Raw genomic sequence first — 22505 nt, 5'->3', positions numbered from 1 at the left:
GGCTTATTCTGTCACATACCATCACAGGATACGTGAGATTAAAAAGAACTACAACAAAGACCTGTCTTTCTTGCTCGGCTTTCATGTTCACAATCAGACATTCTTTCCTTAACGTAAAGAAAAGATTAAAGGAAAAACACTGTGACAGGCTTGGAACATGAAAATCATCTATGCAAGACAAACACAGTCATAAAAACTCTCAGTGCCAGAACTACACTTAAATAAAACAGACCATGTTCCTTTATACCCGAGGCCTGAGGACAGACTGACTAACAAAATCAGACCTCGTGGTCGGTTCAAACCTCAACACCCAAAGGTTCCATATTCACATAATTAAAGTGACATGACTTAGTTATTTATTATCATGCACAAACAGGCATGTGCAACATCAAGTGGAAGGTCAGAGAAGCACGTACAGCACATATATATTTGACTGGATACAAGACAGAGTATGTTTTTATTTGCTCCCCTGCTTCGAGAAAGTGTCTTATTTTCATACAGGCAAGTCGATTCTTTTTGGTGGCCAGGAGTGAGGGTGTATATCTGAGCTCAGCTGTATTGGAAGAATAAGTGTATTCGCCCTCTGTTTCACCCCCTTTACTCCCAGTGCACTATCCTCCTGCTGAGAGAGGGCAAACACGAGTCTCTACCTCCAGCAGAGGTTAACTCTTTTCGGGTCGGTTTCTGTTCAGAGCTGCTTTGGGTGCAAACTCCAGTTTCTCTTTCAGGCTAAGCACCTGCGTGCTGTCCATACCCGCTTGTTCCTGCAGCTTTCTTTCCTCCCTCAGTTCCACGATGGACTTCTCCTCCTCTCGAGGTTTGGGAGTCCCTCTGATAAACCACTCCAGGTGGTAGCCCACAGCTCCCACCACAAAGGCAACAGGAAAGGTGACATAGGGAGCATAGGTCCGCAGCGCTGTCCACATTACAGGCCACATGACTGCACACCGTTCTGGCTCCCAGATGCTCTATGGGGGAAAGTGTATTCAATTATTATTACAGTAGTAGGCCATAGTTAAAGGCCCTTGACTCATTAGGAAACATTATTGGTCATTTAAACGTAATAAACATCTTCTCTAATGCTTCCCCCTTGTGGTTCACACTTGAATCTGCAAATTAGTCATTTGCACATGTAGGTATGTGCTATGTATCTATGGACCTCTGGATTGTGTCCCTAATAAAGTCTTATTATTATTATAAACATGAAACTTTAAGTCAGTAACTAGAAGGAAACTTACTTGGGAAAAGATGATAAAACAGTTGTGTGTTACCTTTGAAATCCCATTTAATCAAAACTTGTTCAGATAATGACAGTAGCCTACTAAACATAAAAAAAAAAACAGGATTTCACTTCATGATCATGGATCAAAACTGCTGTCACACCGTAGCCTATTCCACTAAGTGACTGTGTCTTCCAGCGCTGATCTCCAACCAACAAGTAGCCTACCTATGGCATGCTAACTGAAACTACGCATATAAAGCTCGTTACCATAACTTAACCGTATATAAATGTATGACTATTCAACCTAAGTGTTCCTTTTCTGTGCATGTGCCTTCCTTCGTGTCATGTTACCCAGGGGGCAAAATCCCAGTTTTTTGAAAAACGGACACTGAGCGTTGTAAAAGGTTTGACAGCAGAAATGATATCTAGGAACTTCAAGGATTAAAACCTGGGTGGACAACCCGGTCAACTAGCTGCTGGAAAGCTACAGGGGGCCAAAACCCCTTTCTTGGGTCATTTTGCTGGCGAAATGATGTAAATGCAAATATTTAGGTGCTACAATGGCATAAATAGTCATACAACTATAAAATTTGGCAGAGAGTATCTTGACACATAGGGAGAGGCAAGAAAAGAAGATTCTGGGGTTTGTTGTAACTCGATTTTAAGATATCACCCTCAACATCCCAAAAAAGACCAAAAAAAGTACTGTTCGCCTGACAAATTCTCATGGAAATTATTATTTTTCAGCACTTTATGGAGAATATCTATGCTTAACATGTATATAGAAAATTTCCTTAATTCATAAGCTTCCATTTGAGTCCAAGATAGCCTTTCTATCTCAAAAGCCCAACTTGCTGTGGCCAACGGTCTTCTCTATCTATCTGTTCACTTTGGGGAGACCAGAAATAGAATGGTTTCTGATCAGGCCAGTTAACATGTAGTTTTTCACAATAGGTGTTGCATTGTTTGGAGACAGCCTGTAGCTTTCCAGTAGCTAGTAGAAAGGCTATCTAGGACTCAAATGGAAGCTTCTGAATTAAGGAAATTTTCTATATACATGTTAAGCATAGATATTCTCCATAAAGTGCTGAAAAATAATAATTTCCATGAGAATTTGTCAGGCGAACAGTACTTTTTTTGGTCTTTTTTGGGATGTTGAGGGTGATATCTTAAAATCGAGTTGCAACAAACCCCAGAATCTTTTTTTCATGCCTTCCCCTATGTGTCAAGATACTCTCTGCCAAATTTTATAGTTGTATGACTATTTATGCCATTGTAGTACCTAAATATTTGCATTTACATCATTTCGCCAGCAAAATGACCCAAGAAAGGGGTTTTGGCCCCCTGTAGCTTTCCAGCAGCTAGTTGACCGGGTTGTCCACCCAGGTTTTAATCCTTGAAGTTCCTAGATATCATTTCTGGTGTCAAACCTTTTACAACGCTCCGTGTCCGTTTTTTTGCTTTGCCCCCTGGGTATGTAGGCTACAGACCGAATAGGACAATAGTTCTTCACGAATCATAACAGTCATTAATTGATGTTGGTGGACTGAGTAGCTACATGAGCCGGAGTTTGGCGGCGTGGCGTCAGTCCAACACCAGTCAATTTCAAAAAACAGGACTCGGACTCACTCTAAGAAACCGTTTTAAATAAGAGATTGTAGCCACTATCTCACGTGAGGCTGTTTGAGTCTCCATGTAGGCTACTACTGAATTACGTAACGTTGCAAAGTCACTGAATGAACTTGTGGTAACCAGGGAAACTTGAGAAGAACTAACTAGTCAGGTAACGTTTACATGCGTGCAACGAGACTCCACACTCCACAGCATTGCGTTTACCTGCACTATGTCCATGTGTGTGTTTAACTGTGAAATCATAAACACAACGACAGCAGTTTATTTCATTAGTTTTCACTCACCTCTACCGTTAGCTCGTGAATGTAGCGCTGCTGGAATGACGTAACTTCCGTCTGACTGCTCACGACCTTCCTGGTTCCTCCTGATTGGCTGGTGAGCATCGCTCTGCTGTGAACTGGATAAATGTTGTAGAAGCAAACCGGAAAATAAATAAAGTAGCTAAATCACTCTAGATATGACAGACAAAAGTGGAATCAAATCATAATAATAATAATAATAATAATAATAATTCTCATTTTTCAAACACAATTGTATTCAACAAAGTGATCAACACAGCAAAGTCATGAATTAAAGAATAATATTTCAGTGTAAACGTGTAGTTCAATGAAGCATTAGTCAGAAATGAATTAAATTCAGATGTGCAGTGTGTATAGTGTACATATGCAGTCTGGACCATCTGGATCCATTATCACATATTTGTGGTGGAGTAGGCTATAGAAATGTTAACATGAATATTTTACATTACATATTATTTTACATTCTTAGAAACTAGACTGAAAGTAAAACAATAATTTTTCCAAACCTCTTCAAGTTGTCTGTGAACTCTCCATTGAGTGTGGAATCTGTTCCACCCGGTCAGTCAGTCTATGACTTGTTATACTATATAGACCATTATGTCTTACTTTGAGTATGTCATTGTGCATATAATGTGGCATGTTAAAAAAAACAAAAAAAAACCAAGCAGGGTTCATCTGCGTTTGCCGCAGTGTTTGAGCGCCACCTGGCGATAAAAGTGCTGCACTACTCTGAGATAAGAAACACTGCAACAATCACCACATTTCCCCTGCCACAACACTAACTACAGTTATTAAGATAAGAGATTCAATTATATGATACTTTATTAATTACTTTATAAACAACAGATATCACTCTCATGTGAACTGAACAACATTAGAAACAGAAAACTAAACTACAGGTAATCCATTTAAAATGTTCATAATACAGAATTGCAACATTTATAGAGGTTCACTTGTTTGTGTATGCCTTGATTCCCGACAGAAACAAAGTCTTACTAAGCTACAGAAGAATCTTTATAATCAACTTTATAAACAAATAATCAGAAAAGCACATGCTTTGTGACAACAGGGCCAAAGTATCTGAGTTCTTACATAACACAGCGCACTGGGAGTTATATAAAAAAAACAACATCTCTTTCTGTGTTCGCACAACACTCAACAGCATCCTTGCAGAGAATCCTCCTCTTGAGAAATACTCATGAGAGGCTGACAGATCTGCCACCAGTGTTGTGTCATTCAATGACAAGCCTTAAGCTTCCTCCATCAACAGCCAAGATGTTTCTTTCAGCTTTTTAAATGCACAGTTTGGCATATATACACAAAGACACTCTCAGAGACGCTTGGTGTCCTGTTCAAAGACACAAACACTTTCACACAGCCTTTGCTTTCGTTTAGATTAAGCACTTCTGTGGTGTACAGAGAAGCGGGTCCATTTCAGACACCCAGTGGGAAACTATAAGGAGCAGAGTTGGATTTTGTGAGAAGAAAATATGCCAGTGTAGTTTCTGGGTAGTGAACTTTTTTTCTTTACAAACCTCTGCATGATTGATGACACTGAAAGTTTTCCATAAAACTATACCAGTGTAGGGCACAAAGCTGATGTATAGCAGCTGGAATGCAGCCTGTCATGGAGCAATGGCCACTTCTGACTTATTGGTCATTTCAGTTGAGGCTGAGAGTGAAAAAAAAAGCTCCTATTTCCAAATTTGTATGTTATTATGACTCCCAGTGACTGCTGTGATGGTTGATTAACAGGATTATGTGTGGATGATTATGTTTCATGCTTCAAAATGATCCCTCCCTCTGCGCTGTCCATCTTGTAGTTGCCAGAACTGGCATTCGATCAGTCCTGTCAGATAAAGTGAAATGTGCTCATTCCCTGTGGGGAAACAACATTACTAGTGCCAGTTTTGCTTTACCACCAACCTTAGCAGTGCCAGGATTATTTCATCAGCTCCTGTTTATTAGTACATGAGATTTAGCGCTGCCCTTGCCAACATTTTTATGTAAAAATACAACCAGCTTATCAATTCAAATAACAAACTGGGGCTGACAGAGTAGAGTGTCATCGTGTCCTCACTTCGTGTCCTCACTTACTGAAGCCCTGTAGACCTGCTCTGTTTGCCCAAGTTAATTACAGATGCCAGGCATGGTCAGTGGTGGAAAATTTTTCTCATTACAACAGGAAATGACAATCAGGACTTAGGTTAAATCACTGCTGAATCACATAAGCCAGAAGAAGGCTGCTGCTGCTGCTGCTGCACAGCTCTCTGTAGGCCAACACCTTCAAGCACGTTGCACTTCTGGCCACACTCGGAAGCCCCCGAACTCATCGTCTTGAAAAGTGGTCCAAAACACTTTGCCACCTCCATTTTCAGGTGATGTGTCAACAGAGAAGGCTGGATGGTGGGGAGATTATGACTCAAAGCATGGGACAGCTAAGTTTAGCTTCAAATTAAGATGGAGGGAGAGGACTAAGCAGGAGATGGATGTGGGATGTGACCGGAAAGGATGCACTGGAGGATTTGATGGATTGCCTGTGATTTGGAAAGAGACGAGGAGAAGCAGGAGGACTCTTGACACAGACTGTGATCAAGCAGAGTAACAGATGGTGAGGAAGAGAAGCGCCAGATGTGGAATAGAAAGATAGGCTCTTTTGCACAGCCGATCTGTACTACAAAGAGAGAAATGAGTAACTGATTTGTTTTTTTTTTGTTTTTTTACAGGTCGAAGGTACGGAGTGTGGTTTGGAGTTGAAATTAAATTTTTTTAAAAACAATTCATTAGTTATTTTTCATCAAGCACTTACAGTTAAAGCAAGCTCCCAGGAACATCAAGTTGTTGCACGGTCAGTGAAGTACAACCACTATATGTCTGCATGTATACAATATCAAGCAATACGGCTTAAAGGGATAGTTCAGAGCAGCAAGCTGCTCAGAGCTACGCTACAGAGGCTATTGGGATTTCTTGGGTTCCCACATCAAACTCATCAAATACACAATCCAACAACTCCAAAACGCTCTGGTGGACAAGTTGTGACCTGCACATTCACCACGCTATGAGATAATAACGGAACGTTACAAGACAGAATTGTTTTCTAGGTAAATTCATGCAAAACAGCTGATACGTGTTCCCGTCGGGAGCAGTTTTTTCGGCAAACCGTCTCTGCATTTACCTCGAAAACAACTCTGTCTCGTAGCATTCTGTTATTATCTCATAAGCTGTGTCCCAATTCAGGGGCTGCAGCCTTCGGAGGACCCAGCCTACGCGGTCTCCGGAGGCAACGGCTTCGGAGGCTCCTCCGGGGGCCGCATCAACGGTCGGTAAATGGGACGGTCTAGCCTTCAGAGCTTTTCCTGATCCGAACGTAAACAACGGCGTAACGTAAACAACGGCCGAACGTTAAACATTTAAAAAATGGCGCTTGCAACGGCTCTACCGCTCCTCCGCCCCTCACTTTTTTTTTTTTTTTTTTTTTTAAAGAAGTAGAATCAATACAAGGGCAGTTATCATTAATATACTAATAAACAAACCATTGAACAGCAGCCAGGGGGCTAAGCCTCAGGCTGTTAAGGCTGTTAAGTGAGTAGAGAATAAAGAGCACAAGTAATGTGTTTTCATAGCTTTCTTATTAAAAGTTGTCACACTCAGATGCTTTGCCTCCGCTCCTCACCTGTGCAGCCAGAGCAGAGCAGAGCTCAGCAGCGGGCAGCCACACCTCCGAGCCGGCCACAGAGCCGGGTTACCATGGCTACAGCACGGAGCTGCTACGTTCGATAGCTAGCGGCTAGGTTGCTAATAACAACAACGGTGCAGCAAAGCATCTTGGGATACGGGAGGCCGCGAAGGATAGTAGCGGTGCATCCTCCGAATGCAGGGGAAAGGAGGACGCATTTGGAGGCTGCATTTGGAGGAGCCTTCGAATTTAGACGAATTGGGACAGCCTTCGCGCAGCGCTGTGACGTAATCGGCCTTCAAATCCACCCTCCGAAGGATGCAGCCCCTGAATTGGGACACAGCTATAGCGTGGTGAATGTGCAGGTCACAACTTGTCCACCAGAACGTTTTGGAGTTGTTAGATTGTGCATTTGATGAGTTTGATGAGGGAAACTAGGAAATCCCATTAGCCTCCGTAGCGTAACTCTGAGAAGCTCACGGCTCTGCTCCGCCGTTCTAAAAATAGCTTGTACCAACAATTAAAGGTAAAGAACCTACTCCTAAAACTTTTGGATTATGGCAATGGGTCAATTTGCCAAAATGTTGGACTATCCCTTTAAACAACACAAGCAGTATGTATCTTCATAGGTCCAACCCCTCGTAGGAACTGTGTTCCTTTATTGTGAATTGTGGTCAATTAAAAAAATGAGACTACCATAATGTAATACAAAAGCATGTATTTATTTATTTTTGGCATTAAGAACCTTTTTGGCTTGTTGAACTGTTACAGCGCTGGCCCCAGAATCACAAGGGTGAAAGTGGTACACACCTAATGGTGGTGAATTGGGTCTTTTATGTTTCTCAGACACTGGCTTAGAGGAGAGCAATTTAACAACAACAACAAAAACAAAAAATGTAGACATTTCTATATCTCTACTCTCAAATGAGCTTAGTTACAGAGCTTTAAAAGCAACACTGCTAAATGCGAGGTTAGTATAATTCAGGTATTATAAAACAAGTATTTTTTTTGGCGATTACACACATTTGCAACACAAGGCAATATTGAATACAATGTGCAACCACAGAGTCTAAATACCCCTGATGAATTAATTATGAAGTAAAAAAAGGATCATGTTTATGACACAGTACCATGCTAATGACGCATGTGAGGAAATTCACAGATGTCAGTCTTTGTTATACCGACAGATGCATACACTCTGCTGTAGGAGCAGAGAGATCATGATCAACAGCAAATGTATCTTATTCTTTCACCTACTATCTTTTACCTTCTCTAGTCCACTGTCACAGTAATTCAGTCCAGATGTTCATAAAAATATACTTGCTAATTGTCACCGCCACCAAGGCATCTATGATTGAAAAGACTGAAGAATCTGCAGTGCAACCTGGATTAAGTTAAAATAAGCAGGAAAGGCTTTAATTGTCTATTTACAGCAACAGGCCGTGGAATAATGTGGACTGGCTGTTATATACTGCATAAATACCATCATGTGGGGGCACTTATGGGAGAAAGCTGAGAGCTGAGCAGAAACGTGACCTGAACATGGAATGATGCTGTGCGATCACAGTGCAGAGGGAGTGTCGGTGGCTCACGCGATGAGGCTCACATGAGCTTGACCATGGCACCGGAGAGGAAGTCCTCGTAGTTGAGGCGGATGTTGCCCGTCATGGTCGTGTCCCTCTCCCTGAAGACCTGCGTCATGCTCTGGAGCTGAGTGCACACCTGGATGAAGCGGTCCAGCTGGATGCCAGGTCGCGTGCCTCGCACGGTGAATCGCTGCACCAGCGTCTCAGAGAACTGGGGACTGAGGTTGTAGCCCATCTGAGCCAGGGCTGATGGAGGAGGAGGAGGAGGAGGAGGAGGAAGAGAGGTGTGGAAGAAAGAGTAAATATGCCGTTACATACAGCTCTGGAAAAAATTAAGAGACCACTCCCAAAATGATCAGTTTCTCTGGTTTTACTATTTATAGGTACGTATTTGAGTAAAATTAAATACTTTTTTGTTTTTGTTTCATTCTATCAACTACCGACAACATTTCTCCCAGAATTGAAATAAAAATATTGTAATTTAGAGCTTTTATTGGCTGAAAATGACTAAACTAAGCAACAAAAAATATCAAGTCTTTTCAGACCTTGAATAATAATAATGCAAAGAAAACATGTTCATATTTATTCCTAAACAACACAGCAAGAATATTTTAACTCAGGAAGAATTTATAAATCAGTTTTTTTGGGATAATGTCAATGTTTAATCCCAGCAGTGGTTTTTATAATCTTCCTATAAAATCAGATGTGGTTCTGGTTATCACCTCATCAGTGTCTCATTATGTAGAATGACTTGTGTTTGTGTTGGCATTTCAAAAAGAAAAGAAAATAAAGACTGTCATACATGTAGAAATGCTTTTAAGAAACCCAATTAACGTAACATCTTCAACAGAAACAAACAGGGATTACCTTGGTGTAGCTCTGTGCCACTGATTAAACCTGAGCGGTCTCTGTCATACTGCTGAAACAACGCTCTCCACTGCTGCATGAATTCCCACAGAGCGGAGAAGCCGAAAACATCGATGCGACCCGTCCGTGTCTTGTCAAACATGTCTAGCAGGAAGTGCAAAAAGAGAAAAAAAAACAAAGACACAGCATGTTCAGACAAACATGAGTCAGTCGTTTGCCTTTAGTTACTGTTGCACATTCTTTAGAAATAGAGCAAAACGACGTGAGGCGCATTTTCGGCCCGTTTCCAGAAAGCCCGTCGTCCAGGATCGTGGATCTACTCCTTAAGTCACACACACACACACACACACACACACTGCTCATTAGGTTAATGGTGTGCATTAGTCACTATCCTGCAAATGCTACAGGAATGTGGGCTCATTCACACAGCTAATGGGCAACAACACAAACATGACTCAGTCGTTTTTTTTTTTAGGCTGGCTGCTGGCATGCTAGAATTTCTCTTTTTAGAGACAGACTGTTGACATATAAAACCAGACTGTTTTCTTTTTCTTATAACAGCCTTTTATCCATTTGTTTTTCCTCAATCACCTTTCCTTCTCCTCCCCCTGTGCTGGAGCCATTTACGTCTCTGAAAAGATTTTTTTAAGGCAATTAACCACTGTGCCATTCTGCCTCAAGAAACACTGTCAAAACATTTATAACACATTCATCAGCGGAGAGCTGCCGCCTCACACTGCCGAGCGTTTCCGTTCGGCTGCGGCTGGGTGACTTACTGATCATCATGAGACAGGTCTCGTCATTAAAGGCTGACCAGTTGGAGTTGACGAGCGCCTGCTTCAGCTCCTTGAGGTTGATGAAGCCGCTGTGGTCCGTGTCAACGGTGTGGAACCACTGGTACGCCTCCGGGTTAACGCCAGGAGGGATGTTACCTACACAGACGGAAAAAAGTGAGAACAGTAATTGGACGGTGAAGAGAGGAGCAGGGTTCAGACCGACTTTGAAGACGGCCATCACTTGAAGATTGTTGTCTTTGCGTGCTCTCGTTCCTAACGCTGTTTACCTCCTCTTCTTCTTCTTCAATCTGCCTCAGCTGACCGGTTTGATTTATTTTCTTTATTGCCCCCCCCATTCTCAAATCTTCTACTAGTTATTATTATTTCAATGTAGCTCTCGGGCTTTGAGGAGTAAGGAGAATATGTGAAAACAAGGAAGAGTAAAAGAAAAAGGAGAAAGGGAGGAAGAAACAGCGAGGATTCTTGGAAATAAAGCATCTGCCTCTTTCCAATGGAAAATAATTGTTTATTTACTGGGAGATGAAGAAACACACGTCTACTGTCTGACAGATGAAGCTGTGCTGACTCCGTCAAGCAGAAACTAGATCAGAAAAAATAATACATCTGTGTCAGCCCAGTCCTCTGACACAGAAGGTGCAGACTTTGAAAACAGAATGATATATAATGACAGTAAAACAGAATACACTCCATATATGATTGACATGCTATACAGCATAAATACAATTCCTACAGTACAACTAAGTATAGTTTAAATGTACCAGAGTTTATAAAAGGAATATGGTTAGTTGCTGGTAGAATGTGTGAATAATATGAGTAAAATCATCACAATTTTGAGAGAATAGTTAAATAAGTATGTTGAATAATTAACTGTTCTTCATAAAAAGGATTGCAACTCATCTCCCCCCTAATACTGTACCTCCTTCCCAATATCTCCTTAAAGGTATAATATGTAGGAATTCCCCCCATCTAGCAGTGCGGTTGCACATCGGAACGTATTCTTGATGTTGCATTCACGTGAAATCGGGCAGACGTCACACAGACGACAGACGCTGCATGTAACAGGATAAACAAGTGTCTATGTAAACAAGTGGTCCGCCAGCACGAGGCAAAACAATACAGGCGTGACAATATGTTGTCATGGTGATGTGCTATTGTTTACCTGACCCACGTTTTACCGTCTTTCTCTCGTCGAGTAAAATGACATCTGGTTGATTTGCTGACGGCCGTCTGCCTGACTGCACCTGAATGCAACATCAGTGCCTCCGTCCTTCCTCACACTACACAGTGGTGACAGTTTTAACAGGCGCTACCTGGAAAACTTTCTCCCCGAGCAGACAGCTCCGGTGAGTTTCTGTGGTTACCTACGGTTACGCTGCCACTGAACGTAAAACATGGCGATGCAACATGGCAGCCTCGGTTCGGTGCGTCGCCCATGTATTTGTAACGACTTGTAACAACTCATTCTAAGGTACGAGAAAGCTTTCATTTGTATGCGGGTGTGATTCGACTTCAGTGAAATACGTAGTTATGAAAGCTGTATTTGATTTTTGCTAATAAAAAGCCAAATAAGTTACATACTGGGGCTTTAACCTAACAGTAGTTAGACATGCTCATCGTTTTCATCAGTCACTAACTGTGGAAAGCAGTGGGCAGTGTCAAAGACCCAGCAAGAAGGAAATAGTGTACAAGGCAAAAGGCTGTTCCCCGAAAACACTGAGAAAAAGAAAAGGAGGTATAAGAAAATATGGTGTTAGACAAGGGGCGGAGTGGAGGGAGGGCTGATTGTCAGAGAAATGAATGGGGAGAGAGGGAAAGGTGACACTTCAGGCCAGACCCTGATGGATTTGGTCCCTGTGGGGAGTGATGGCAGTGTAGGCTATTAGGTTGTGACTTCAGCTTAGCTGCTACAGGAAACAGTGTAACTACACACACACACCCACACCCACACACACACACACTTTAACCATCTGCCTCTTACTCTGTTTAGCCCTCACTCAGTATTACTGGAGTCATCACTCCAGCCATGTAATCCTGCTGAGGGGCACAAACTGAACCCTGTCTCTACATGACTGTCTGGGAACGTAAGTCATTTTCTATCTATCATCCCACCAGAGAGCGAAGGGGGGGTACGAAAAACGAGAGAAGCGACGAAGAAGGGCGAATGTGAGCCAATCTGCAGTCTCCTCACGTTGAGAATACGTCTGTCCCACTCCCACAGGCAAAGGGAACGACAGATGCTGACACAACTCCAGTCCTGGCCTATACAGTTACCTGCAGGGGGGGCATGGTGTCCATAGGCTCCTCCATGAGGCTGTCCTCCGTAACCCCCGTAATGCCCACTGGGAGCATGTCCGTATTGCCCTCCATGACCCGGGGCTCCGTAGCCACCGTAAGGAGCTCTTGGTTGACCTGCAGCCCCTCCGTACGGAGCCGAGGGGGGGGGCCTGTAGGCGCCGTGGCCTCCCCCGTATGGCCCTCCTGGTGGTGGGTTGGCTCCTCCTGGATAACCCTGCAGTGACAGGCAAAGGTCAACTCACTGAGAATCTATATGATAAGTACAAAGAATAGGCTTTATGCAGAGCTCCACTACTTCCTGAACTTAAACAAGCTCCTTTATTTCCTGTCTTACATTATTGGACCAACTGATTAATCCAGGTGTGTCTGAGTAGTCCCAATGGCTAGACACACCTGGATTAATCAGTTGGTCCAATAATGTAAGGAAGGAATAATAATGTCAGGAAGTAGTGGAGATGTGCATAAAGCCTATAACCAGGCAGTCCAGTGTTCAGTGTTTAAAACTAAGCCATGTTACTCCAGCTGTGCTTAACGTGACAGTTCAGCTTTTTGAAGTGGGGTTGTTATGTATGAGGTACAAATATCTGCAGTAGTAAAAACTTTTTTTCTAACCAGCTGATGCATTGTACATTTTTACTTTATATCATACTCTTGAACTGTTATTATGTTATTATTTTTGAGGCGGGACTGCTCGTAGGCGGCGAAAATACACTTATTAATTGTCCCTCATTCACAACAGTGTACTGCCTGTGTTTCTGTGCAGCGTGACCTTTCTACTGCAGATATTATACTTAGTGGCCATTTGTTCCTCATACAACCCCACTTCAAAACAGCTGAACTATCCCTTTAAGTTGTGCTCTGTGGAACTAACTATTTCCAGAGGAACTTTGAACCACCACTGAGTGCATTTCAGAGAGAAATTCAAAGTGCAGTCTTCAGATTAAAGTTCTGCTCAAAATTAGTTTTCTACATTGAATAGCCTACATTGTAATAATGTGAACATGAACTATACATTACACAGAAATCAGAATAGTGAGTTGACGGAGAAATAACTCTTAATTATTATCATTCCTGTTATTGTTCAGACAAAGACAGGATAATAAGGGAATCAAAAATCCCCAGAAGCAGCCTTATTATTAAGTCCTATTTGTATCATATTTAAAGTGGAGTTTAAAACTGTTGAGCAGGCCAAAATACGATTTACAATCTATAGAGACCTTTTCATTCTTTCTTTTTTTAACATGTAATTCCTTAATGAATAATCTAATCACACATTTAACCAACAAATTATTCAAAGTAGTTGCCAGTCACAGGCCTACAAAGTAGGTTTTAAACTCTGGACGGGGGGAGTCCATGAGCAGCTACTGCTTCACTTTCAATACACTGAGCTGACCAAACCTTTGCACTGTAACTCCAACTTTAAGTTGTGGTGATATGTTTACATGTGTTTACATAAAGGTGTCGCCACTTCTATTCAGGTTAAGTATCGGTATGCGTCATTCAGAGCTTTCAGTTCACATCGACGCTGTTTCAGCTAAAGAAACTACTTCCACTGGCGTTAGATAACCAGGAATCCCGTCAACCCCAAAGCTTTATAACATTCACAACACGTTCTTGAACAATTATTACAAAGAAGTTACAATATTGAAGCAAAACAGGCACACGTAGAGTGAAATAAAGAAGATTGCAACACTTAAACACACCCTGCTAGCCAAAGTAGGACTAATGAATGGCTGACGTTCCCCGTACTTCTGTTGGATAAACCCCGAACTTAGGTTATGTCAAGGAAACACAACCGGTAATACAGTTTTTTAACAATATTAATATGTTATTGTAACTAAAACATACAAAACACAAAAAGCAGTATTTCTTTACCTGACCGTAGTGGAAACTCATGTCTGACTGACTACACTTCCTTCAATAACACAGCCGGGGAGGCGGACTTAACTACGTCCGACTCAGGTTTACGATTGGTGCATTTCCGTGTCTGTCAAACGGCACCAGCGTCCGCTGCTCCTGATTGGACGGCGGAGCGAAAAAGTGATGACGACAGGACAGATGAGTAATGCCCATGACTCTGTCAAACATCCACAGTACATATGATCGAATAATGAATACCGCAAGTTATTCACTCGCTGTTTTTTTATTATTTTTTATTTTTATTTTTATCTCATTTAGACACCTGTGTTGTGGAATCCTATTTTTATTTTTCCCCTTTTTCTTTTCTTTTTCTTTTTTAGCCATGATTATTTTTTATTAATAGGCTATTATAGCCTAATTTCTAACCGTCTTGTTTCTACATCTTATTTCTTTTCTTTTGGAAAAAAAAACCCCTCCTCGCTTTCCACACTCTAGCAATCAAGGTGTATATTAGTGACGTCAGACATTTCGCATGTGTTGTAGACTTACACCTTAAACAGACGTCTGTGTTTCATGTCCCTTAAAAAAAGAATAAAGGAACGCACATAGACACACATTTCCACAGTGAAATATCTTTATAGATCACAATAGTATATACAAAATATATTATCTTGAATTGTCTTCATTCTTTTTAAAAACAAATCTACTAATAAAATACCAAGAACAAAAAAATATTGTATAAAAACATATTTGGTGTTATTTTTGCAGCAGTACGAATCAGAGCATTATGTTACATAGCCTATATCATTCACTCAGTGATTCTGATTTAATTGTGGGAGGGCATAAATGGTCAACAAAGTTCAGAGTAACTCTTGAATGATAATAAGGAGCATTTTGTCACATCAACAAAAACCCTTTGACTGATTTCTGCAGATTACTGAAGTGCTGTGTGCTTTATCTTGTTTTATTCATAAGGGGGCAGTGTGTGTGTGTGTGTGTGTGTGTGTGTGTGTGTGTGTGTGTGTGTGTGTGTGTGTGTGTGCTCAGAGAAAGGGTCCACTCTGTAACTCCATCACACTGGGTCTTGCAGCATTTCATTTGCAGTTTGAATTTTCAAAGCATGAGATAGCTGATGCTGCTGGACAATAATACACAAAAACACAGACATGCATACATGCAGGCATTCATACTGTACACACACATAACCTTTTAGTTTCCTCACAAATTTGCATGCATCAGGTATGCATTCCTGTAGAAATTTGTTTATCATGACAATATTTACAAACGGTTGCCTCAGAAACCCCTGAACTGATGAATATCTCTTTGGCATCAAGCAGCAGTTCACCACAGATTCAGGCACCTTGGGCATTTTACTCAGTTTGTCAATATATAGCTTCTGCCATATTATTTGATCTCAGTTACATCTTCGGTCATGATGTTGGTGAGGTTCTGGACAGATATTGTCGGATCTATTCTGATGGGGGATTTGGACCTGTAGCCAGACCTGGGCGCTGCCAGCGGCGCCATCTCATGAGTCTCGGCGAACTCCCTCCTGTCTGCCTCTATCTTCTTCCTGAATATTTTCTGGATTCTTTTGCAGATGAGGTAAACCATCTCGCAGATGCACATGAAGATGCAGGCGGCAGAGGAGACCACCATGAAGAGGGTAAAGATCTTCTTCTCAGTGGGACGAGATATGTAACAGTCCACCGTGTTGGGGCACGGTGGCAGCGAGCACTTGGACAGACGGGGCATGTCGTACCCTTCATAGATGTAGTACAGGATGTAGAGGAAGCCAGCATCAAAGCCTGCCTTGAAGACCAGACTCACCTGTGAGAAGATGAATGACAGTTAAGAAGGGAGACGGGTCTTTCAGTCCTATCGAAGCAAATGTGTCTCATATTTCAAATTAAAACGGATTAACAGAAATCTTTTTTCACATTTTGCGGGGCGAGCATGAAAACGACAAAAGCATTTCTCTATTTGTTTTTTCTTTTTAATTATGACATAACATGTGCAACCTAAAGAAGAAAATGAAAATGCAGTTTGGATTATTTCTTATAGATTTAATTTATGAGTCAAATAATGCAGTTATGACCATGAAATGAAAAAACATTTCTGCTTATGCATTTTAATTTTCAAATTGAATTTTGAAAGCTTTTTGCTGGAGGATGTTTTGAAAATTAAATCTTAAATGTCCTTTTCTTTGTTGTTTTAATTAAGTCACAGAATGAGCAGTCTTGAAGATGAAAATACAGTTTGGAATATTGATTATTCATTTTATTTATGAGTCAAACAAATGTAGCTAGACTATAGCCTATTTTGGAAATTAAAAAGGATTTCTGTTAATCAATTTTAATTTGAAATATGAGACACATTTGCTTCGATATACTTTTTTGACCAAATGCTGAATTTATAATAAAGAATATTAATCATTGCACGATCATAGTTCATACAGCTACAGTCCAGCTTGGAGGGATGATGGGGGCAAAAGCTGTAAAATAAACTGCCAAGGCTGTTTATTCTTGTGATGAGGGATAAACAAATACAAATATAATTACACAAGTGTCTTCTCCACTCTCTGGTACATAGCAACTCATTCTTGGCAATTATTTTTGACATTTCCCAGAATGACTAACTTCAGCTTGGTCACGACCAAACCAAAACTGCTGGATCTGCTTCTTTTTTTTGTACTTTCAAAAATAAACTTGAATTCCTTGGCTCTTACCAGGTATGTCCACCACAGCCCCCCGCGTTTCTTCCCAGGGTTGGCATAGAGATGGGCGCCCTTGTGTGAGGCAGTGTACCGCTTGTCCCTCGTCTCCCTGTACTTGACGTGCATTACCACCATCAGTGACGGACAGGTGGCAAAGATGAGCTGCAGGGCCCACAGGCGGATGTGGGAGATGGGGAAGATGTAGTCGTAGCACACGTTTTCGCAGCCGGGCTGCTTCGTGTTGCACACAAAGTCCTTGCTGTCATCACCCCACACCCGCTGGGCCGCCACCACGAACACCATCACCCTGAAGACGAAGACCATGGAGAGCCAGATGCGGCCGAACGCGGTGGAGTATTTGTTGACTCCACTGAGGAGTCCCTGCAACCCAGACCAGTTCATGGCTGCTGCTGAAGAGGTGGAGGAGGGGATGGAGGAGACTGAGGGAGATGGATGAGCTCCTCAGGTGGGCTGACCTTGACCAGCTGAAGAAGTGACAAGGTGGGTTTAGAAAATGGATAGCACCAATTGTTTAAAAAAAGTGTATTCATTCATCAAGTAACACAACAAAAGCTTATTTTTGTATATTTCATTTCATCTGATGGGAAAAAAATGTGTTCATTTAAAGGGATAGTTCACCCAAAATTCAAATTTCACTCATTATCTACTCACCCTCATGTCAACTAAGAGCTGTGAGAATTTTCCTTCTGAGTTACGGGGGGGTCCGCACAGCAGTATTTGTCCATATAATGGTTGTGAATGGATACCAACTTTCTTCGTCCAAAAAGACACACCAAAAAACATCCAAATACCTCCACACAGCTCGTCTGTAATGTCCCTCTGGTATTGAAGCCCCGACATGAGAAATTGTTCCGAAAAAAATTAAATAAGTATGTTTTAAGTTTCAATTCATGTTTTTTGTAGTGGAAGCTCCCAGTGTCTCAGTTCACTGCTCTTCCTGTGTCAGTGCAAATCTCTCGTGATTTGCACTGACCGGCAGAACAATTTCTCATGTCGGGGCTTCAATACCAGAGGGACATTACAGACGAGCAGTATGGAGGTATTTGGATGTTTTTTGGTGTGTCTTTTTGGACGAAGAAAGTTGGTATCCATTGACAACTATTATATGGACAAATACTGCTGTGCGAACCCCCCCGTATCTCGGAGAAGGCACAGAGGACTCTGAAACTTCTCACAGCTCTTAGTTGACATGAGGGTGAGTAGATAATGAGTGAAATTTGAATTTTGGGTGAACTATCCCTTTAACTTCGTTAACCATATGTCCTGTTTTGCAGAGAAGTTGTGTGAGAAGGCTCTGTGCAGTTTTAACTGGTAGAAGGGCCGTGAAGATAGTGGAGGTATGCAACCTGCTTTGACGGCAGTCCAAGTTTTGAAAACGTCTTCCTTGCAACGTAGGAGATAACGTGTCTTTTGCTGGCAAGGTGACATGTCTCATGCCAGTAATTCCCAACCTTTTTTGGCTTGTGACCTAATTTTGTCATCACAAAAATACTGGCGACCATGTGTAGTCACGTGATCGCGGCTGTCAATCAAGTTGCGCCAGCTCAGATGTTTTTATATGCTGCATTTTATTTGAACACAATATATTCAAGAAAGTGAAATTATAGAATACAGTTGTTTAGGATTGTGTGTGCTGTTTTTAATCATAATTTTAAAAGGAATAATAATTAGTTAAAAATATATTTGTATCAGTAATTGTTTTTCAATTACTAGACATTTCAGGCGACCCCATTTGGATTCCAGGCGACCCCATGTAGGGTCCCGACCCCAAGGTTGAAAAATATTGTCTTATGCACTGCGTTTAAATACTGAGAGACTTCTTTGCTCAGGGAGCTCCTCTCCCACAACCTTGTATGTGTGAGATCCTGTGCACTGCTTGAATGAAGAGACATTGACTTCACCATCCTAGCTTTTTCACCCACATTATCCTATAAATCTATAGGATCATACCAAGGAAGTGCTCTTGACCTTTTTGTTTTTTAGATTGGCTTATCCTGACTTTACATCCATAAAACTACTGTAGGTGAAAAAAACAAGTAGATCCTACATTTCCCATAATGCAACAACCTTGTGACTTTGGTTAGACCCACCCTCTCCGGTAAATGCAGACATTTTTCTACCACCAATTCTACCAGAACAAGCTTATTGTTATAAATCAGTAATGTTCAAATCTAAGCTGCAGTGACATCATCGTCGGTTTTTCATCATTTTTGCAGACTTGACAGAACTCCACTAGAGCACTGGAGACATTATTAAGTAGCTTTCACACGAAACTTTGTACCTCTGATGACAAATTATTTCAATTTCCTGTATAAAATAAGCACTGCACCGCTTTATAATTTGTACATCAAGTTTTTTTTTTCTAATTAACTGTGCACAGTACATTTTACATACACAACTATTATTTTTTCTGCATTTACCGATCCATGAACGTTTGTTTCACTTTTTGTTTTGAGATCAATGACACTATAATAGTGACATTGTGTTGTTCCTCCATGTTAAGAGGCTGAACAAACAACCACTTTAAAATGGCGATCGCCTCTGAGGAAACAACAACGAGGAGCCATTCTCACTGTCATATTCCCTGTCATACCTGATTTCTGTTTATGCAAAACCACTGTTTTCAATCCAGACTGGTTGAACATCAACGAGTGAGTCATCGCTGGAGCCTCCCTTCACTGATACTCTCAATGGGTAGATATTTGCTTAGTGTGGCCAGTCGGGCAGGTGCAATCTGTGCTGTATTCCCAGATGCGACAGCAATTTGCGTGTTAAAGAATCCAAGTTAAAAAGAGTCTGATCAAGAAAAGATTTTAACGATGGTGATGTAATTGATGTCCGTCCAATTTTTCCTCTCTGTAGGGTTTTAATGGATGTCAGGGCCGTTGCTAAGAATTCTGGGCCCCCTGAAAGAATACCAAAGTGGGCCCCTGATTTTTCCACTTTGTTTCTTAGACTACATGTATTATCATTTTTGATTTAGCCTACTTTGTTTTGATGCTAATGCAGCATTACTATGAGTATTAGTCAGGGTCTTATGCAGAATAATTCAGTCATACAAAGATTAGACTACTGGGGTTTTTTGTGGGCCCTACTGGGTGCTGGGCCGCTAGAATTATAATCACCTTTCTCCCAACGGCCCTAGTGGATGTTTTAATGAAGTGATGCTTGTAGTGTGTGCATGCACGTGTTTTACCAAATTACTGAATGCAAACAATCTAATGGCTACTCACTCACTGGTTGGCTTTTCCATGGGAGGTTTGGAGTGACAGGTGTGACTGCTGAATGCGGTGTGCAAACATGGGAGGGAGGGTGTGCTGTGCCACAAAGGGGTTAAGATTTCTCAAGGATTTCTTTTCAACAACAGAAAAGAGAAAAAAAAAGCCTCTCTTCTACATTTACATCTCATTCTGATGAATGCTCACGGCCTGACAGGGAACAAGTATGGATAACAGTCTCGCTGTCCACCGTTCCATTTCAATTCCATCTCGTCTAATCCCGAGTATTTGAATTCCGAAACACTTCCTTCAGCATTTCGGTGTCACTGCAGACACATTGAGCTGTCAAATCAGTTGCTATTTTCTCTCTCATCCCGCGTTCCTGACTATTAAATTACACAGCATGAAAAGGCTCGACTCAATCAAAGCCTTCAGAATCGCAACACAGGCCACTGAGAGCCACTGACACTTTCAATCACAGCTGATTTTACCTACACTTTATCTCTCTTTTCTGAGTGGATAAAACAACTGGTGACATTCATCTTTAGCCTATACCTTTTAGACTGGGCCTATACGTGAGGCTGTTATGCTATAGTCACAAATTAATACAACATTGCCTGCTTTTATATATATAAAAAAACAGAGTTATAGAGTCTTTCTTTTTTCATATACACAAACTCTGAGGTGTCATTCACCCTCGCAGACAACAGCCTATCTTGTCTCAGATGGCAAAGCAAGGCCACGATTTGTTCTAGATTTCAGTAGGTGCCATCCCTAACAACAGCAGCCGGCCTCGTCTATCTCTTCCGCGGCATGTTTGTCTGTCTCTTTGTTGTGACAGACGAGACATATCATGCTTTCTCGAGTGAGAAACTGCTGGTTATGTGGTTTTGATTCCAATATATCTCCTCGGTGCGACGCAAATACTGCTCCGGTGCATGCTCCAGGCTTTATTAAGAGTCTCACACAGTGTTGTAAGGGAGTCAACAACCATAAACATTCTCAGCGACTTACAAACAGGTGGGGTTGTTAGGCATGGGATGTCCAAACACGCAACATAACTCTTAGAAAAAAAACACTTTATACTTGTGTAAATTGTCTTGATCCTCAGTGTGGATCGCCACCGTGGCTACAGCTCCACACACAGCCTTGTGTATGTAACCAGCCCATCTGACACAGTGATAGATCCTGGAGTGTGACTCGCTCTACAGGCTGAGCTAGTTGCAAATACTTTTCTTTCTACCTAGACTGCATGTCTGTATGAGTCAATGTTCCTTGCTAACAAGGTGGGGTTGAAGTTTTTCGTGTGGCCTTCTCTCTCTCTCTCTCTCTCTTTCTCTTTCCCTCTTTCTCCCTCTCTCTTTCTATCTCAGCTCAGCTCTGTTTTTCTTTCTCTTTTTGTCACTCACACATTTTTTTTGCCTTTGAACATTCAATCTTTCTTCCATTTTTCAAGGTAACACACATCAGCCAGAAGGTGTAAAACACAAGCAATCCATGTGTGGCTTTATTCGCATCGCTTCGAGTTATCCATCTTTACAAATCTCATTCCTTTGTATGTGCTGGGGCTGAGCTTTTCCCTTGACATACAAGATCTTGCCTTGGCTGTGTGATAGAAAGGGAACAGAATGAACAATGTTCTTGCCCTTTTACTGTCCCATTTTTTTTATTTTACTCTATCTTTTGTCCTCTTGGTTGCCTAAATCAAACTGAAACTCAATTCATTTACATCATCTCTTACTGATCTAACAACTCCGATAAACATTAAAGTGCCTTACCTGTGGCTGTGGCACAGGGAAGTTGTGCAAATGAGATTCCTGACTGGCAGGTGCAAGCCCTGTGACTTGTGGCCTCACCTGTGACAACTGATTCTGAGGTGTGGATGTCCTGAAAGGAGCTTAGGAATGGATGTGGGTGGAGCGTCACCAGCACGCCCTCACAACCCGGACTTGTTTTACATAGGCAAACCTGCCTCTGGGCACTTTAAGAGAAGAGGAGAGAGAGGAGTGACAGTGAGATAGCATCCTAACAAACAATTGGACGTGGGAATGGAAAACGATTGACAGTTAAGGAAGAAGGCATTCCGAAAAACAGGTGAGCTGCATGTGGGTAACCCAGCAGGTGACACATGCAGTTTCGAGAGCAATAGCTATCAGTGCGAACATTGTTGACACTGCTGCCTACTCAAAATGAAACTGTGATAAATATCTAAATAGTTTCTAATCCAAAGTGAAAGACAACAGTGGGGTATTTCTGTATTCAAAGTATGTGTTTACTGATGTCGGTAAACACATATCAAACAGAAACACACCCCAA

General features: G+C 41.6%; 3 protein-coding genes across 3 annotated transcripts; all 3 read right to left on the bottom strand.

The window, feature by feature from the left end:
- Window positions 1-438: 438 nt before the first annotated feature.
- Window positions 439-3229, bottom strand: smim12 (small integral membrane protein 12). Its single transcript, XM_085792286.1, has 2 exons — window positions 3139-3229; window positions 439-968 (listed from the first exon to the last, which is right to left on the bottom strand). The coding sequence occupies exon 2, from the start codon at window positions 936-938 to the stop codon at window positions 663-665; it is 276 nt and encodes a 91-aa protein (XP_085648412.1). The 5' UTR covers window positions 939-968; window positions 3139-3229; the 3' UTR covers window positions 439-662.
- Window positions 3230-7530: 4301 nt separating this feature from the next.
- On the bottom strand, window positions 7531-14383 carry pef1 (penta-EF-hand domain containing 1). Its single transcript, XM_085792241.1, has 5 exons — window positions 14250-14383; window positions 12351-12588; window positions 10059-10214; window positions 9283-9426; window positions 7531-8661 (listed from the first exon to the last, which is right to left on the bottom strand). Exons 1-5 carry the CDS (start codon window positions 14268-14270, stop codon window positions 8432-8434), a joined length of 789 nt encoding a protein of 262 aa, XP_085648367.1. The 5' UTR covers window positions 14271-14383; the 3' UTR covers window positions 7531-8431.
- Window positions 14384-14856: 473 nt separating this feature from the next.
- Window positions 14857-17437, bottom strand: gjb9b (gap junction protein beta 9b). The gene is made up of 2 exons (XM_085792240.1): window positions 16963-17437; window positions 14857-16064 (listed from the first exon to the last, which is right to left on the bottom strand). Exons 1-2 carry the CDS (start codon window positions 17350-17352, stop codon window positions 15639-15641), a joined length of 816 nt encoding a protein of 271 aa, XP_085648366.1. The 5' UTR covers window positions 17353-17437; the 3' UTR covers window positions 14857-15638.
- Between the last annotated feature and the right edge of the window lie 5068 nt (window positions 17438-22505).

Source organism: Trachurus japonicus, chromosome 11 (genome assembly GCF_045865225.1).
Source record: "Trachurus japonicus isolate A0001 chromosome 11, Traja_1.0".
In the NCBI taxonomy this organism is placed as follows: domain Eukaryota; kingdom Metazoa; phylum Chordata; class Actinopteri; order Carangiformes; family Carangidae; genus Trachurus; species Trachurus japonicus.
Note: the sequence above shows the minus strand (reverse complement) of the source record. Positions and strands in the feature narration are given on the sequence as shown.